General features: G+C 35.7%; 1 protein-coding gene across 1 annotated transcript in view; it reads left to right on the top strand.

Moving 5' to 3' along the window:
* The window catches only part of RAB11FIP2 (RAB11 family interacting protein 2), a 34,185-nt gene extending 21,045 nt beyond the window's left edge, over positions 1–13,140 (top strand). The window contains exons 4-5 of the mRNA XM_009476072.2: positions 4,593–4,638; positions 8,443–13,140. Coding sequence (XP_009474347.1) covers positions 4,593–4,638; positions 8,443–8,670 — 274 coding nt within the window. The 3' untranslated portion in view covers positions 8,671–13,140. The remainder of the gene's footprint in view (positions 1–4,592; positions 4,639–8,442) is intronic.
* Positions 13,141–17,328: the final 4,188 nt, after the last annotated feature.

Here is a 17,328-nt window from a genome sequence, read left to right as displayed (position 1 = left end):
TGAGAATCCAAAGAAAAATGCGTAAGCCATGTAATAAGAATCAGTCCAAAGCCTGAGAAGTAGGAATAGGAATAATTTTTCAACTCTAATGGAAAATGAACACGATAGAGCTTTGCTAATAACTTGTACATAGATGTTCTATGTTAAAGGTAAAAAACTGAAAGCTCACACTGAGTACGTAGGTATTACGGTTATTTTACAAGACGTCAGGTTAACAAAGATGATTTCAATACTTTGAATAGTAAAGATTAATGTAAATATTGTAGTTTTCATTTCTAATAGCATACAGTACAATGATCATATAGCTAATATGAATAGCTAAAGATAAGTAAAAAGCTTTTGCTCCTTAAAGAAATATGCTTTCCATAGAGCATAATTTAGGAGCCTGATTCCCATTCATTATGTTGTCAGAGTAAATGGTTCAGGCACTAAAATGTTTAAATCAGTTATAGGAAAGATTTTTTTAAACATTGTTTTAATCTCTAGGCATTTAGAAGCTAAATATTTAAGCAGCCACTAGACCCAATGTTTGAATTTTTAACTACCATTAAACTTCAAAAGACAAAATTACAAGCTGAAGTCATAAACTTGAGCCTATGATACATCCTAAACTCAACTCCACCGTGCTGAAGTTCCTATACAAACTGCAAATAATAATCAGCACGCAATATAAGTATTTAACTACCTCATAAAAAGTAGGTGTTACCAAAAAAAAGGAGGAATTTCCTGTAGTGCTAATGAAATGTATTTAAATAGGGAAAATAACAGTATAAAAAAATATGCTTGTTACAATTATGAAATAGTCATCCAAAATGCTCTACAGGATCAGCATTATAGTATGTCTGTCTCCATTATTAGTTTATTCTGGTTTTATTTCTCATCACTTTTCTTTCCCCAGCAACATGGAAATAGGGAAGTTCTTATCTCAGATGAGCTAAAATTTAAATCCAAGCTAATAAAACCCCAGAAGTTCAAACAGACTTTACTATTCAGTAAAAATGTCCATGGAAAGAAAAAGTTGCAATAAAATAATGGATATTATTTAATCTGGTAAAAAATACCTGATATTGAAGCAACTGTTAAGGAAAATAATCGAATTCCCAGATGAGTGAAATGGGGGACACGACTAATTTCTGTGCCAGACTGAAGAAGTCTGTTCTGCCTATAGTGGGGTAGGGGCAATGCAGAAATCGAGTGGCTTGCTTGGTCAGAGTCACCTGCATGATCCTACCGCAGCTGATTTTGAATCTGTGCTGGTGTGATGTACCTCCCTTTTACTAGTTCCTGACTTTCTTGAAGGTGATTGGAGCGAAGGAAAGTTTATTAGCTGTAAGAGACAAACCATGGAGGTTCTGTTAAAAATCATTATGGGACCTGGGACATCACCTTGAGGCACATGAGACTCCACAGTGGTGGAGCGGGGGGCTTCTTGCCCTGTCTGGATAAGTGGAAGAGGTAGAAAATGATGATTCCTTGAGATGGTGAAGGACACAGGAGCAAGAAAGTAGCTGAGCTCTTTTCAGTGAGCAGAAAGAGGAGTCGCCAAGCCAGTTTGTGTAGGTTGGAAGGTATGTCCAGTAAGGAGGCATTAGACTCAGATACTAACACCTGGGAGTTACACACAGTGTTAATGAGGATGCGCCAGAGAACCCAGTTTGACTTTGGTTCTCAGGGTGAGTTGGCAGAAAGTCTATTTGTTAGAAAAGAATCATCTTTTTACTTGCAAACTGAGCAAATCTAGTTTGGGCATAATTGAGAAACAATAATTATAGAATCCCACAATGCCACTTTCTTTTTATAATCACTGTTCACAGAAAACTGCACTCAAAAAAAGCTAAAAAGAAATTTTTTTCCCAAGCTGTGAACATAGTTTTTTCATGCTTCCATAACAAAAGTTCCCTGCCAATTATCAAACCCTGAGGAAAAAACAGGGGTGGGACTATAACAGGCATTATCATTATGAACCGTGATTGTAACACAGGAAAAAAAAAAAAAAAAAAAAAAAAGAAGACATTAATGTTTATAATTGCTGAGATCAATGATTTCAGAGTGCACTTAGGAAGTCAAGAAAATGGCTGCTCGAAGGAGGCATATGATGGTTGTACAGGTGTGGGCTGCAGTCCTAGAGGTGTGTTTCATCAAGTGAGATGGTAACTTCAGGGGTGTATTATTGTGATGAAATTTAAATTAAAAAATAAACACTCTCATGAATTTCAGTACCCCAAACATGCAACTCCCCCAACTGTATGCATTCATAATTTTACAGTGTTTTCAAGGTATTACTTGGTCCTTGGACAGTGAATTATGTGTACGGCGCTGAGAGCCTGCATCTGCTCACGCTCACCTCGGGCTGGAAGCGCTGGCAGGAAACCCCGTGGGGCTCAGCGAGGCCGCAGAGCTCCCACCTTACGTAGCAGACAATCTGATTTTAAAAAATGTTATATGCAATCTCAGCACCTGTTTCTTCCTTGAGAAGCAGTATATTTTCCACATATCTCTTTCAAATATGAGTAAGAGTGTTCATGGGGTTTGGGTTTTTATTGGTGAATACTTTGTTTAATAGTTTTTCATTTTTTTGGAAGTATATTCAAATTGCTTCATGTGAAATACACAGATGTGCTCTTTTGTAATTGCAGTTACAATGTCCGCAACGTTACGGAAATGACTGCAGGTTTTTTTGGCTAAAAAAAAAAAAATTAGTCCATATTGCTGGGGATTTATATTTCTGATTTTCAAGCGCAACTTTTCATAGTCAGAACTGCTACTTTTCTTTTAAGCTGCTGCTATGAAAAAGAGTCCCAGAACTTATTTCACAGAAACTATAAAGTCATTCAAGGCAATGAAAGATCTTGCTTTTTTTAACCTTTCAGAAAGTCACTCAGTTGAGCAGTCAGGCTGTATTATTCTATATCTTGTCTAACATGAGGAAACAGTCCCAAAAGAAAGATATCCCAAATTAACGCCACACTTCGTTAAATAGAGACATTCTTGGTTTTCACCAAGCTAATTCGATCCAGTTCAGTTAACTCATTTTTTTTGTACTCGGATCACAAAAGGCAGCCATGAATTGCAGCAGCAAGTTCATCATGTGTTTGACACATCAGTGTGAAACTAAAAGGCGGGCTGGGAGGGAGGGTTCCTGCCTTTAGCTTTTTAGACAATACGCGATGAAAGAGGCCCCTCATTCAAAACTGGTCTCCAGCAAACTAGGCAGACTGCTGCGGATCACTGTTACAAACAGGTATAATGGGAATTAGCCAGAACTTGATTCGGCAGACACCTCTTGATTTCTAGTTGTGACTGTTTGCGTAATCCAATCTTGATCTAATATCCTCAGTCCAGCAGATGGTTCACAGGACTTCTGTATGAGCAAAAGACTGCCTACTTTGGAAATGAAAAATAATGTATAGAATAAAATATTTTAATGTAAAAAAAAATTGTAAACAAATTTTTTTTTTTTTTACATTTTACGTAATTTACATTTGTAAATTATGTCCTTTCCATTTTTACACCATGAAATATATGGCTCATAAATTCAGATAACAGTGATGAACAGTCCCAAAATACACGTTCCTTACTTTTTTAAAATAAAAGAAAAAAAGCGTAAACATATTTTTTTTAACTTTTTGCATTATTGTCAGTCAACAAACATCACCCTTGACAGCCAGGACATGAAATCTAACTAAATAGTAGATTCTGTGGTGTGAAAGAATGATGTCTGCTCTGATGCTACCAAGTAAATAGTATTTGTGAGCCATAGCTAAATTCTGAATCCACATTTTCACAGAGTTAGTTCTGCAGACGTGCTGGAGCAAGTACATAAGAACATAGCAGCAGTGATTTTTTTAAGATATTTGCTAATAGTTACATCAACCTGAGAGACCAGTGGACTGTTTCTTAGGCCTGACACTTTGACAATGGTTGCTTTTACCAATATCAGCTGCACTTTTGCAGTTGGGGAAGAAAAAAATCTCAACACAACAACATCATGAAATAGCTTTGCTTTCTGGATATGTGGGATAATCACTAGGTTTGTAAAATAATTGATTATTTACTCAATTTTAAGTACAAAACAAATGACAGAAGATGGCTTTTTAGCTCTGACAAGCTGGTGATCTTACTGGAATTTCTAAAGGACCTTTCTTCTCTAGCAGCTGCCATGAAAGCTGGGAATACATGTTAGTCTGCAGGGTTTTGTTGTTGTTTTTTAACAGTCTCATCCCAGGGACCTGTTCCCAGAATATTTCATTTAAAGCATCTCTTTTTGCTTAGCAGCTCGAGGTAAGTCTAGAGGTAAGAGAAGAGCTAGGGAAGCCCAATCCGTAATATCCTTTCTTGCATTTCTTAATTACTTGTTCAAATTTTATGACAAAAGGAATATGAAAAATACAAAAAATTGTGAACAAAGAATATATGAAAATTTCCATTAACTTTGAATATTTTGCTGCTTTTCCTAAGTTCAACAAATCCAGAAAATAAATCATACTAAATATTTTATAGCTATATACCTAATTCAGTAGTGTCTTCTAGTAGATGTTTTGGTCAGATAAGTATGCACTGCTAATATTTGGGGTTTTGGTTTTTTCCCACAGTTTTAGCATGAATCCTTCTGGCACTGAGGACCTCAGGAAAACAATGGTGAGTCATGAAGTGTTATGGAAAGCCATCGGTAAATGCCACCTAATTGGTGCTTGACACAGTATAAGCTATTATTCTTGTTTAACCTCTTATAAGGAAATGTTGGGGTTTTTTTTGTTTTTCTTTTGACACATCCAGAAAATCTAATTAGAAAATTACAGGCTTAATATAAATTTGGAAATAAAGAAGAGTTTTACACTCAATATGTGGTGTACTTCTGGTATGATGTTGCAGAGAAGAAGGGAAGAAGTCGATCTTTGCCCAGAAAGTAAAAGGAAAACTGTTGCTTTGGGGTATTTCAGATGACTCTAGAGACGTGATAGTCAGGTGAGGAACTCCGCATTAGGCAATGATGTATTAGTTAACCTAACAGGAGTTCCCTATCGCTATAGTCAGAGACTTGAGGACAGTCTTTAGATGGTCAGTCAAAATGGAAGTAATGCACTGATACATGACAGGGTTAATAACACAGACGATAAATGAACAGCCTCCCATAAAACACTAAAAATAGAAATACCAGCAGTTATTATTCAAAATACTCTTTGGACTCTAAAAATACCTAGAATAAATTGTGTACTAAGAAAAGACCAAAAACATCCACAGATTTCCTATGCAGTGTCTTTGAAGGAAAATATGGTCTTACTAGAATTTGTTCTGTGAATAGATGAAATCTTTAAAAGTGGGTTTGTTTTCAATCTTTAAAATATATAGAAAACAATTTTCACAAGCAAATATGACTTTGTACTGTTTGGGTTTTGCTGGTTTATGTAAATGACTTATAATAACATTTGATGTTATTGTAAATGCCCAAGTTTTTATAATGTAAGTAACTGGTGGGAGATGTCAGAGTATATGAAGGCTGCCTTTGATCAGATAGTAAACTGAATTCTACCAGGCGGTTACTTAATCTCTGACAAAAAGCGACATCAAAAAAATTGACTTAACTTAGCAGCTATTGTCTGTAAAGTAACCATAATTACAGTTTCTATGTGCTTGCAAATGTAGTGCCGCAAATCACGTAATTTATTGCTGGTAGAAGCATTGGTTTAATTCTTTTAAGAAATAAGATGTGAATTGTTTTATTTAAAGGATTTAAAGGTGATAAAAGAAGTCCTTGATGATTTTTCTTTTGGAATACCAGCTATCCTAAATGTCAGTTGTAGGATTATGAGGTGGTGCTCATTTAATACAAAATACAAATTAGGAGGAGAAGGAACTATATCTCAACCATACTTTTGAATGAAACCATTTGATTTATTTTTTTTTAAATATTCAAGATTGCTTTCTAAGGTGTTTGAAGTCATTTATTATTAGGTTCTGCAGTAATAGCCCTCACCAAGTTATTATATTTCTTCCTTATGCATCACATTTAGTAATTATGTTTGTATGTCTTCTACTCTGGTGCCAACACCTGTCTCTGAAAGCAGTGTTTAAATGGGAGCAGTAGCCAGTTGAAGGGGCAGCATGAGCTCTTTAAGGCCTAATTAAGAACTGAAAGGAAGATGAAGTAAGTAGGACAAAAGATGTGAAAGTAGCTTAGGTGATATTCCCAGAGCAGAATTCCTCATTAGAACAATAAAGAGATGATCAGAGATTGCCAGGCCTTCATTTTATCTAGCTCCAGTTCCTCTGGCTGTCAGCGTGTACCCCAATAGTATTTACTAGCTGATACGACCGTTCTTTGCATAGCTTGTTATTTAGAATTCATTTTCTTAATAATTCATTATAAGATTAATGTTTTATATTAAAATTGTATTATCTGGTTTTGTAGAGATATAGTTGTTCCTTATACATTTAAGTATTACTTGCTTGCTCAAACTGAACATTTAAAATCTTAACTTTAACATCCTTAAACATTGAAGTATCACTTGTTTGCTCAAACTGAACATTTAAAATCTTCTTAACTTTAACAATATTTATTTCTAAGTACTAACATCCTTTAACTAGAATTTTCTTGTGTAATTAATGTGATAGGTTATTCCCCCCAAAGATCTGTATGGAGCCTGTGTATGACAAAACATCATTAAAGCATATGACACACAACTTTTCAGTAAACTTTATATAATAATTAAAGACATCATTGCATCTTAATTCCTGTTCCTTTGCCAAATCCGAAAATTAGGCAAATCCTATATTTTAGACACGGAAGTGTTAATGATGGTTTTTCCAATGTGTACAAAAGTTTAGTACCATAAAGAGAAAATTTTACTTCCTTCTTGTAGAAGAAAATGTGCTAAAAATACAATGACCACAAAGTGAAGTTATTTTCTCCTCTATACTTGTTGGAAATCAATTACTAACCGATTTATAAATCTCATCATTAGCCATTTTAATAAAGTGGGAGTTATTGATCACTTACAATCCTGTAACTTGGTAAGTTTAAAATACTGAATACACATACATAAACGTGACATTAAATATCTCAAATGTAGTGAGAAACCCTTAAAAGCACATATTTTCGAGAGCTACCATTAGAATATAATTGGTGGAGAGAGGCTGATTGATCTGTCATACTTCAGCCTATTTGCAGTGCACCACCACTTTTAATTAGGTTTATTTGAAAACTTTGGCCACCTGCATATTTTAATGATTTGACATATGCCAATGCGCAAATATGGAGCTCTACGGAAAGAAAAGGAACGGAGCGTGGAAAAGGAATGAATGTGACTTTATGATGTGATGTGCTTCCTAGCTGTGTAAGCTTTATCATTTTTAATGACAAGTTTCTACTGTAAACAGAAGCTATCTTGTGTTCTTCTCCTGCCCTGTTAGAGGTGCAGGATTTGAGAGGTTAGATTATTTTACTTAATTAGAGGTTCCCTATCTTTTAAATGTCTCCATTTCTGAATCAGATAAAACTTACTGCTTAGCATGTCTAACAGCGCTAATGTGTTTATAAACCAACTCTCACAATCTTTTTCTCAGTTATACTTTTCCAAATTTTTCATAATCTGGTCACTTAAGGTCACAGCTAATTCTTTTTGGCAGAGAATAAGACATTCAAGTTCATAGTATTTTGGATTGCGTGTTGCCCTTTGTTAAGGGGACGAATTTGTCCATCTCTGCCAATACCTGCACTTACTGAGTCATTAAAAATCATTACAGAAGCAATTCTGTTTTCCCTACTGCTTAATTCTGGGCCCCTCCTGCTTTAAAGCAAGCAAGCAGGCATGCAAGATCTTTTAGTAGTACATATTTCTGTCTTAAGTGCTCTGGTGCAAATAAGATGCAGCCATTTAACTTCACCTGAAATTTAAAATTGAAAGTTTTATTATCTGATTCAGAGGCCAAGGCCTGGAGGACCACTGGTGACTAAAAATAGCATATGAAAGGCAGATGAGGGCTGATGTCATTTAGAGCTAAGTAAAGGTTTTGCTATGATACGCTCGAAAGTCAAGAACTCGGGAAAGTTACTATAGCACTTGAATTCTCAGGTCTCTTTCTCTTGTTCTTCTATAATTAAGGTTACCACACAGCTGGTTTCCCAAAATGGAGCTGCTAACTGTTCTTGTGGTTACTGCTCATATGGTCGTTAACTGTGTATACATCTCACCAACAGCAATGTTTTTATCTGAGATGGCGGTGGGGGAAACTTACTTCAAACTGGGCAGCCTGTCTCCAGTTGTCTGCTCCAGTGGGGTTATTGGAGGGAAAAGCTCTAGAGCAAATGGATGTATGCTGTCGAAGAGATGTTGCTTCTGTCAAGAGGCATGAGAAACATATGAAAAGCGATTATCCATCAATTTGTTCATAACGCTGAACTATTTAATAAAATCTGGTGGTTTTTTTTAAACTTCTCTGTAGGATGGAAATCCTTTCGACGCCACTGCAGGATACCGTAACCTTACTTATGAAGAGGTTTTGCAGGAGCTGGTGAAACATAAAGAGCAACTTAAGAAGAAGGACACCCATATTCGTGAACTTGAGGATTACATTGATAATCTTCTTGTACGAGTAATGGAAGAAACACCTAGTATTCTCAGAGTGCCATATGAACCTTCTCGAAAAGCTGGCAAATTTTCCAAAAGCTAAGATATTGATACTTGATGGTACTTTCTGCTGAATGCATCAGTGGAAGGAAATCACACTTCAACATTTTGACTTCTCTTCATTCCTTTTCTCCTAAGGAATTCCAGGAATCAGGGGAGGACGGGACTATGACGTGGGGTTTTTTTGTTTGTTTTTTACTCCAAACACTAGCAGGGACTGCCAAAAGTAATATTCTGTTAGATCACCTAAATAACTTTTTTTTTTCTTTTTGAAAACACCTTTCGGTACAGAATACTTACAGTAGAGTTAATAATACACATTAAATATGTCCATGCAGTTTATATAATAGCTTAGTGTTCACCATGTGGCAGTTTCAACTGGGAAGCCTGTGCTGTTATGAATGTTTTCTTGAATGATTATTGGTATTATGCAAATATATCGATTCTGATATTACAGCATGCCATCAAGACCACTGTTTTCAAGCCAGTGCAGTATGCTTTACTAAACCTAAGTGTGGTTTGTTGCAATGGAATGTAGTTTGTTCTACACATATTAGAGGAAAACAGTGATGCACAATCTTTGCAGAGTAAATGCTGTATTCTAGACAATGTGCTTTTTGTATAACAATGTAAAAAATACCATGCCATTTCAGTAACATGCTGGAATCAGTTATTTTACACTTAAATGCTGAATTTTGTGTATAATGACTGAACTTTGGTAGTGAGCTCATGACATAAGGTTGTTTTGAGGATCTTTTTGTATGAAGTTATTGCATGCTTTTTTATACGTTAAAGTACTTTGAACAATGTTAATAGAGTCGGAGGTAGGACTGGAGAAAGGTATGGAATATGAATAGATAGGAATACTTTGTTCAGTCAAAGTCTACTACAGTGAAAATGTAGGAGAAATGAACAGACTGACTTAAATAGACGTGATAATTCAAAAAATATAGAGCTGACTGAATTTAAGGTTGAGCTTTACATGACATATATCTGTCTTAGGTTTTTTAAATCTTATGACAACAAAGTATATGCCTTTAGGCTATGTTGCTTAAACACATACAGAGTACTTAGAAAGGCTTTTCATGAAAAAAAATCTGTAGTCCTTGTGAGTACTTCTAAAAGTCAGTTTTCATTGAGTCAAATGGAAGAAGAATGTAGTAAATGTCTTCCTGATCATATAATAATTGTTTGTAAAATGACATATGAAAAAGGTATCTATTATTCAATAAATTGGCAAAATATAGTGATGAACGTATAATGGGAAAATACTGTAGGAGAAGAATCCTCACATTATTAACATAAATAGATTTTAATTCTAATTTTAATTTCCTTCATAAGAGTCTCAGTTGGATTGTCTGTTGCTGTGAAACAGTAAGATGATACTAAAAAAAAAAGTACAGAGAATATTTTAGATTTGGATTTAAGAAAACTGACTGTCTTCTCCTCCTCCTCCTCCTCTTTTTCTACACCTGATCTGTTTTTTTCTTACAGCATCATGTAATGGCTGTTGCCGAGGAGGAAAAAAAGCTTGAAATTAAATTCCATTTTGTTGTAGTTGTTGTAAAAGATCTAAATATGTTTTCATTTTTAAAACTGTAAAAATTAGTAATATCTTGAATAATTATGATTTGGAAAAGTTGAAGAAGTTCTACTGCTTTTGACGATGGTAGTATTGTATGACAGCACAGAATTATTCTTGTTAGGAAAAAATACTTCTTTGTACAATTGTTCTCAGATTTCATTTACTTATTTTTGGCTTTTTCTTCATTCTTTCTTCTTTTTGTTTTTTTCTCTTTTTTTTTTAGCAACTACCTCCCATCCCTCTAGCGCTATGTCCCTAAAATGTATGCGGTTTGAGTGTGCCCAACCCACCGCTGGGATCCATTAGCGTAGATCATTGTGCCTGGATGGAGCCTGAGCGGTTCAAGCCCTACCTAATTGTAGTGCGCTGCATTTAGACATTTGTAGCACAGAAACGGGCCCACTTCATCAGGTAGTCTCTCTTTTGACGACCTAAGGATTTATCAAGTTTGGTACCTCATAAACCACGTGAATGTTCTTTTGACCCACTTAAGATCTAAATGACTGTAAATTTGTTGTAATATATTCGAAGTGCCAAAGGTCATGTACTAAGTTATGGTACGTTTACTGTTGGAAGTTAGGTTTTGCACTCAAATAGATTTTAATTTCCTAATTACACCAAGATGTATTTCAGTTACTCAGTATTTCCATAAACGTTCTTAAACATTTTCAAATGTTTGGCCAAAGCAAGTGGTTTTCTCATACTGTTAATGGGGAAGAGTTGTGCAATTGTTTTGAATTCCACAGTCATTTTCAAACTAACTGGTATGAGACCATCTGTAGTATCTACAATGATTAAATCATACACACCAATGGGGTTTAACGAGTAAACTAACCAGAGAATATGCTCTAATGACTTTTCGCTTGCAAGCCAACTTATAATTATTAAAATGAAACTCTACTATATTTAGCACCTCTGAAATCACTTCTTTTAGAATGTAAATGTAGAATATCAAACTGCATAATTGACTAAAAGCAGATCATTTGACATATTTGCATACCAAGAACGATAAGCAGATTAAATGTAGCGAAAAGATCAATTTTTGTGCATTAGTGGAGAAATTTAGTGAAGCTTTGAATGTGCTATCTAGTCTTTATCTGATCTGTAAGTGAATAAAAGCACCTTTTGTTTCTAACAGTTTGTCAAGAAAGAGGAGAATGACAAATGGAATTTAGGAAAAGGTAAAGTTACTAAGAGAGGCAGAGTGGGACATTTACAACTATGAAAATATTTTTATAGAGTTCTTATAGCTAAAGATATAGGCTGCTTTTGGAGCAATTCTGGAAAGATTACATGCACGTCATTTTCTGCTTAGAAAGAAAATCTTAACATTTTTCTATATTTCAAGATTTTCTTTGAAAAGCATCTTCACCCAACATGTATTTTTTGAACGCTGCAGCTTTTGAATCAAAACATTTCATACAGAATAATTTATATGTTGAAAACAAAGTAAGTTCTGTTTCTCCCATAGGATAAAATTGTAAACTTTCTTGCAGATCATTTTAAAACCATAATGACTTGCCACTTACGGTCAGTCTTCCTTGCCATTTAAAATGTAGGGATGAAAATTTTGGACATCTCCACATTATTTTGATTTTTTTCTCTCAAAAATTAGCATAAGAGTTCATCCGTGCACACACTATACTTTGAAATTATCCTTTGAAATAGCTCAGCTCATGGCCATGTACTTTGCTTACTTTAAAGAACAAATATCAAGGCCATACTTCAATGCTGTAAGTAACAAATTTAAACTTTCTGCCATTCAAGAAGAATGTTTAATATTTATGTATGTTACCTCTTGCTGCTGTATTTTACGTTTAGCTTGGTTTTCCACCTACTAATGAATGTAGCATTCTCCCTAGATTATACATAACTACATTTATTGCTGTTGGCTCTGTATCAAGAACTATTTGTAATTTTCCAGCTGTGAAAATGTTGCCTTGCATTTAGAAAGGTTTCATGATTCGGGGACCTAATGAAACTCATGCTCATTAGGTACTAGTCTGCATTTCTTTCTGTACAGGATGCCCTTTCTTAGATGCATCTTAAAACAAACAGAACTGCTGTCTTAATATGTTTACTGCTGCACTGGAGGTTTAGTTACACTTCCAGCTTTAAAGAAAAATTATTGTCCTACATCAAGTATGTAAAGTAAGCTCATGCTTTTTTGCTCTTTATATATCCATTACTGTTGTAGATATGATAGAGGCGTCAGCTGTGGGCTTTTAAAATGGTGATCTTTAAAGCATGTTGACTAACCTCCTCTCTTTGAAGTACATGGTGAAGGATTATAGTGCTGCTGTGTTGATGATGCTAGATTTAAGGGTCTGTCAGCACTTTTGGTATGAAACCCTATTTTCAGGGATTTATAACTTCTAAACGTAGATACAGTCGCTGGAAGTATTTAATATGCAATAGGTAGCACTTCAATCTGTTTATGAAGGGGTTTGAGATTTGTTTCTGTTGAAAAAGTCATGGTCTCCTGAAGCATGGTGGGCATTTGCTTTATCTTTTGTAATTGGTACATTGAAGAAGATGCTGTATGGTACAAATGGTAGAGCCATTCCTATTCATCTTAGAAGCTTCCAGATGTCTTGTATTACTACAATGTACTATAAAAAGCTGAAGATCCAGGTTATATAGGAAGTCTGTAAAAGATATGAACATTACTTATAACTTAAGGGTTGATCTTGTCTCGTGCAATCAATGGTAGTTTGTCTACATTTAATAATGGTACAGAATCACAACTATATGCACATGTGAGAACTATAAGCTTAGAATGCATGAAAAACTTTATTTTTGTTTCATTATTGCAACTTCAACTCCTTTAATTTGGTTAAAATGTTATCTTAATATTTTAATTTCTGTTCATTAAATAAATATTGCATGTCTAACACTAATAAAGCACCACAATGCACTACCGCAGTATTTCTTGAATTGTGATATTAATCTGTTATGCGAAGCATGTAACTCCTAAGCTCCACTTAAGTATGTGTTTGTAAGAACCACGCTGTTAAGGCTCTCAGACCGCAGAGAGGTGTATTTCCTTAAGGACAGGTCTCAATGAATATCCCAGCTGTTGGCAGGGTAGCCATTAAGGGAAATCTCTTTAGTAGTGCCCAAAACTTATAATTAGTGAAAAAAATGGCATGTTCTTAAATGTGCTAATATGTATGTCTTTTTTTGTATGACAGCTGCAGTCCCTTTAAATGCGCCATTCTTCTGATTCTGTGGTTGTGTAAATATTACTAGGAGATCTTTGGCACCACAGGCCAGAACTGCGTTTAGCATGAGCACAAACACTGTGCAAATTTTGATATGGAAAAGATGATGCATATTTCTCTTCATGCTTGACAGAATAAAGCCCAGCCAGAATGACAGAAAACTGGAGCATTCTCCCCCACCTCCCTGCCCCATAGGTATTTTTTTCAATGCTGCCACAAGATTTCAACACACTTTTCTCAGGAAAAAAAATGCTTTTGCCTGTCATCTTTTCCTCTCCCTTGAGGCAGCAAGACAGCAAAGTCTGTCCCCTGCCAATAGTAGGTTTTCTGGATGCTAAGGAGATATGGAGGGTGGTCCTGGCTCAGGAGAATAACGTTGTGAGTAGCTCACCCAGTTCCTTGGAGGCTTGAATTTCATCGGGATGCGATTCCTTTCCTTGCAGTTAACTTGCTCCGTGACTAGGTCCTTCATCGTACAACTATGGATTTAGGAGGTTTAGAAAGGGTTCTTCTCTTTGAGGTATCCCTGAAATGTGGTGGTTACGGGAAGTCGTAGTCAGTTTTTGAGCTGTACGTGTACTTACGCATGCTTTCTCCTGCAGGTTTCCATCAGCTGTTTCACCCCATGTCTCACTGACTTTGCAGCTGTCCCGATGGGTGAGTAGATGAGGAATGAGGACAGAGGAGGAAGGCAGGTTTCTGAAAGCACCATGCTGCATATTTAAATACCAGTTTCAATCTGTAATTCACAAGTGGTAACTAATATCAGTTCCTATGCCCAACTGAAAACCTCAGAGGCATAATGTTTGTTAGTTGATACCAACCATAATTCTATTGACAATATAAGAGACCAGCTTGATTAAATAGTTTCCAGTTTTCCCAGCGTGGAGTTGGATTTTGGGTTTTCATTATTTAACATCTCAACCCCCTAATAAAGGTTTTCAAGGATATTTTAAATATGGTTTAGCAGTTAAAGAGCTATTGGAATATTTAGATGTAAACTAGAAGGATCATTAAGGACAATTCTCTCTCCAGTTACATTTATCACAGTTAATTCTTTATGGAACCATACAGAGTAAAAATCAGGATCTCATTTCCATGTTTTAAGTTGTTTAACTTGTTTTTATGGGAGTGTTGTGCAAGCTCTGGCTGCAGCTCACTTGGGATACGTTGCCCTTTTGTGTAACACTGGGCACGTTAGTAAAGTTATAAATAATGATGATGAAAAACAAATCCCGTCTCTTATTCTGCATTAATAAATTAAATGTTGGATTATTTGGTTGGATTATTTTGTAATAGTGCCATTTTATGGGAGATAGGAATAAGACTATCTGCTAATGGAAGCTGTTTTCTCTTGTCTGTACTACTTATTGAGTAATGACGATGGCAGGCGGCCACACTAAGTACAGCCCAATTTGAAAACCATGTGGCATTGTCTGTGTAGTGTTTATATAAATATCAGTATACTCAATGCTGGAAGCCAATGGCTATCACATGGAGATTATTCCAATGTATTTATAATGTGTTTTTACAGCATTTAGCAACTTACATCAGTCTTTGATAAATGGATGGTGAGTTAGGACAGAAAAGTACCCTCTGCGGCTGAATGCTGACATGTTTGTACTTTAAAAGTAAGCAGTTAAAAAAATGATTTGGGGACATGCAGCATTTCAATGAAGCCAAATATTAAAAAGGGGAAAAACTTCCTGGGATGGTCTTTTGTTTCAGCCTTAACAGTATCTTCTGTGTGACATAGAGGGAATGAGTAAAAGCAGCATTGGGGAGTTTCCACTGTTGGGATCCAGAAAAACCAACAACAAAAAGTTAGTAGGACTAGGATTCAGATTTTAAGGGATCTATTTGCCCAGCATGTGCCAGGTTCTTTTTGTAATAGGAAAAGTTAACACAGCATCCTTCAATAGCAGGATCAGCGTCAGGGTAAAAACCCCCCAGAAAGTGGGAGTTTAACAGAAGGATTAGCTCCCAAGGTGTTAGGTGCGTGGCAGATGTCAGGCAGAAGTGCAGTGCTTTAGCCAGCTGTCGTCTCTGCTTTTTTAGTCCCTCTGACATTGTAGCGTTAACTTTAGGGATTAAAGGAACCACTTTCCTATGAAAGTTAGGAAGCGTCTGAGGAAATTTGGTGTACGCAGCACGTGGCTGGACAGATCGCCTCTGTTGGTACTTGAAGTAGATGTCTGGCTCCGGGGCTCGTGGAGTCTAACAAATAAACCACCAAAATGTGTCGTATCACCTCCTTCTCTAAATGATTCATTCGGGGCCTTCTTAGGTGATGAATGTCTCCGTCTCCGATAACTTGCTGCTTACATTATGAATTCCTTGAAAACTGACTCCCTGGGACATCTTTACAGGAGACATCAAGGGTCTCCATTTAAATTTAATGAATATTGTGTAATTTGCCAAGGACTTCTACAATGCATTAAGAAAACCTGCCTCTTTGAGGCCAGGGCTTCGTCAAAGTAACGGCAGCTTAATGGCATCCGTTAAAAGCAGCTGCTGACTCTCCAGCTATGAGTATTTTCTGTTTCCCAATAAAATGTTTTCCCCATTAAAGCAGCTTATTTCATTAACTTATAATTCCTAGCTGAAATATGTTTATATTTTGCTAATTGTAGATTACTTATTACTTACTTCTAAGGAACACTGAAGCACAAAATGCAAAATGTCAGGTTTTTTTAAGAGAAACGTCTTGCCTTGTGCCTAGCAATTGCATTTGGATAAGCATTTTTCAATACGCTATTTTTAAGGTGTTCTTACATGCTATTTTAAACTAAATCATTAAACGTGTATAACAAGAAACAATTTAAAGTGTTCATGCCGTTTATAGTTTTAATTCCTTTGTAGATATGTGCTCCAGTATTTTATAGTTACGATTCAAAAGCTACCACAATTACGTATTTTAAATTTTAAGGTAATATTGTGATATCACACATTATTTTTTTCCAAAATATACAGAGCCAAGGTATCTCATATACTCTTTTGTGTATTGTAGAAGTTAAAAAAGAGCTCTGAGAGAATTAAGGATTTCCTAAAAAATTGTACCAGCCTAGGTGTTGAACTGCAGTGCAACTAAACTTGGGCATGTAGCCTTGGGCACTCCTTTATCCAACAGACTAGCATCAAATTTGCTTTCTTTTCTTTATAAAGTGCAGGACAAGAGAATAGGAATCGAGATTACAACAGGTGCTAGGTACTGCTCTTACGGACTAAGGAAAAAAATACTGACACTTTGTGAGGTGTGGTCTTGACTTTTTTGCGTGTGAGAAGCGTCGATACCAGGTTTATGTGTTTCCAGGGTTAGATACAGAAAATCTTATATTTTCACATTTAAAAACTTGCATAAATAACTATTGCTTTATCGTTAAGGGCCAGATTATTGTCAGCTACAATATATGTAACAGTTCACTTGATTAACACTACGGCCGTTTGAGACCCTCTCGTAATTGGCCTCCTCATAATCCACGCACAGAATGCTGTGAAATAGTGTGAATTTTAAGTTGAGACACTAAAGGAAAGGAACATCCAATAGCAGTGGGGAGAAATAAAATAATCCTAATTAAAAGTGAAAGAATTGTGTCATCTGAATTAAGAGTCAGTTGGTGGATACTGAAGAGTATTTTTTCTGGAAAGTGTTTTTATTATAACTGTCCAGTATAATTGCTTTGGAAAAAACCTCATCCTTTGTATTTGATGGTGTAAACTTTACCAGCTCTTTATAAACCAAATATTAAGTTACGGACTTGTGCTTAACCTTTGTTTCATCAGACATGATTTCAGAGAGTTGAAGCAACATTTTATTGCTGGAGTTGATCATGAAAGTTATATTTACGAATGGGTTCTTAGCTATTCTTTTATCTGTTTCATGATTTTCCGT

The sequence above is a fragment of the Nipponia nippon genome, unplaced genomic scaffold (assembly GCF_047370975.1).
Source record: "Nipponia nippon isolate SJK-2023a ecotype South Korea unplaced genomic scaffold, ASM4737097v1 scaffold_3, whole genome shotgun sequence".
NCBI lineage: Eukaryota > Metazoa > Chordata > Aves > Pelecaniformes > Threskiornithidae > Nipponia > Nipponia nippon.
This window is presented reverse-complemented; position numbering and strand designations above follow the sequence as displayed.